The sequence below is a fragment of the Arachis ipaensis genome, chromosome B09 (assembly GCF_000816755.2).
Source record: "Arachis ipaensis cultivar K30076 chromosome B09, Araip1.1, whole genome shotgun sequence".
NCBI lineage: Eukaryota > Viridiplantae > Streptophyta > Magnoliopsida > Fabales > Fabaceae > Arachis > Arachis ipaensis.
This window is the reverse complement of record NC_029793.2, coordinates 144,503,207-144,505,363: the sequence shown is the minus strand read 5'-3', so window position 1 is coordinate 144,505,363 and position 2,157 is coordinate 144,503,207. Positions and strand designations below refer to the sequence as shown.

Below are 2,157 nucleotides of genomic sequence, written 5' to 3'. Positions count from 1 at the left end.
AAAATATATGTTAAAATTTAAATATATATTAAAAATAAATTAAATTATACATATATTTATACACAAATATATTAGTAGTTGATTTTAATAACTAATTTTAGTATTTTAATAACATTTTTGAAAAAAAAAATAGGGTGCATAGTCACTCACCTACCACAAGGTGGAGCCCACCCACCACCTTGGTATTTGGCATCATGTATGGGACCTTACTTTTCTTTATATATCCTTCTTATCTGCAACAGCCACTAAATCTAAAAGCTAAGATCCATTTTCATTGAGATTCACAAGAAAAATGGGTAGCCTTGAGACCGAAAGGACAACTGTTGGATGGGCAGCTAGAGACCCTTCTGGTGTTCTTTCTCCATACACATACCCTCTCAGGTAATTAATAATCTCTTCCATCACTTGTACTAATTAACTAACAAAAATCTCTTGTGTCATTCAACATTAAATTGAAATCCATGCATGCAGAGACACGGGCCCCGATGATGTTTACATCAAAGTTCACTACTGTGGACTCTGCCATTCCGATCTCCACCAAATTAAAAACGATCTTGGCATGTCCAATTACCCTATGGTCCCTGGCCACGAAGTCGTAGGGGAGGTTCTCGAGGTTGGCTCCAACGTTACGAGGTTCAAAGTGGGTGAGATCGTGGGAGCAGGACTCCTCGTTGGGTGCTGCAAAACCTGCTCTGCATGCGAATCTGAAGTAGAGAATTACTGCAGCAAGAAGATCTGGTCTTACAACGATGTTTACATTGATGGAAGACCCACTCAGGGTGGCTTCGCTGAAACCATGATCGTTGAGCAAAAGTAAGTAGCTTCTTCATTCAAGTCCTTGTCTTTATGCGAATCCTGAAATACCCATCATTTGATATGATGTTCAATGTTCACTTCAGGTTTGTTGTGAAGATACCAGAAGGCATGGAGCCAGAGCAAGTTGCGCCATTGTTGTGTGCAGGTGTGACTGTGTACAGTCCACTGGCGCACTTTGGGTTGAAGAAGAGTGGCATGAGAGGTGGAATATTGGGGCTTGGTGGAGTTGGACACATGGGTGTGAAGATAGCAAAGGCACTGGGTCACCACATCACTGTTATAAGCTCTTCTGATAAGAAGAAGAAAGAAGCACTTGAGGATCTTGGTGCTGATAGCTACTTGGTTAGCTCTGATTCTTCAAGCATGCAAGAAGCTGCTGATTCACTTGATTACATCATTGACACTGTCCCTGTTGGACACCCTCTTGAACCTTATCTGTCTCTTCTCAAGCTTGATGGCAAGTTGATCTTGATGGGTGTCATCAACACCCCTCTTCAATTCGTTAGCCCTATGGTCATGCTTGGTAAGTAACTACTTCTGAACCAACCAACCACTCTTTTGATTTCATATACTGGTTTTAATGTTAATATTGGTATTGGGGTGTGTGTGTAGGGAGGAAATCAATCACGGGAAGCTTCATTGGGAGCATGAAGGAGACAGAGGAGATGCTGCAATTCTGGAAGGAGAAGGGACTGAGTTCGATGATTGAGATTGTGAACATGGATTATATCAACACAGCAGTGGAAAGACTGGAGAAGAACGATGTGAGATACAGGTTTGTTGTGGATGTTAAAGGAAGCAAGCTTGATCAGTGACATTATTACTATTATACCAACTAAACAAGTTTGATGAAGAAGATTATATATGGGGTGCTATGCATAAACCCGATTAAGTAGTTTCTTTGTGTTTTGTTAATTCATGAGTGCTCTGTTTCCTCTGTTTCCTCTGTTAAAAGCTATTTGTGATACCAAACTTATTGTTTTGTAATTGGAGTCTTCTTGATGAATGAATGAATGAATATTGAAAATGATTTTCATTTTCCATCCGTTTAAAGTTGAAAAGAAAAGATTATGGATTAGGGTAGTGGCTCACCAACTTGCATTGAAAGGTGTGGAAGAGTGTAAGTCGTTGAGTGACACCACCCACCTAATATTTGATTTGAAAGTGAAAATGAGACATTCTCTCTCAGCCACACACGTAGTTAGTTAAGTGGAACTGGAACATGCTTCGTAGCTTATACTACACTTTATAGCTTCGTATTCTTCGTTTGCATGATTGAAAACGTTTATTGAATCATGTAAAATTAGAGATTTAAAAATTTAATTATCAAATATAATAATG

At 39.1% G+C, this 2,157-nt stretch overlaps 1 protein-coding gene across 1 annotated transcript; it reads left to right on the top strand.

Annotated features, from left to right (window-relative positions):
* Positions 205–1,857, top strand: LOC107618077 (probable cinnamyl alcohol dehydrogenase). The gene is made up of 4 exons (XM_016320006.1): positions 205–381; positions 472–813; positions 900–1,339; positions 1,429–1,857. The coding sequence occupies exons 1-4, from the start codon at positions 293–295 to the stop codon at positions 1,629–1,631; spliced, it is 1,074 nt and encodes a 357-aa protein (XP_016175492.1). The 5' UTR covers positions 205–292; the 3' UTR covers positions 1,632–1,857.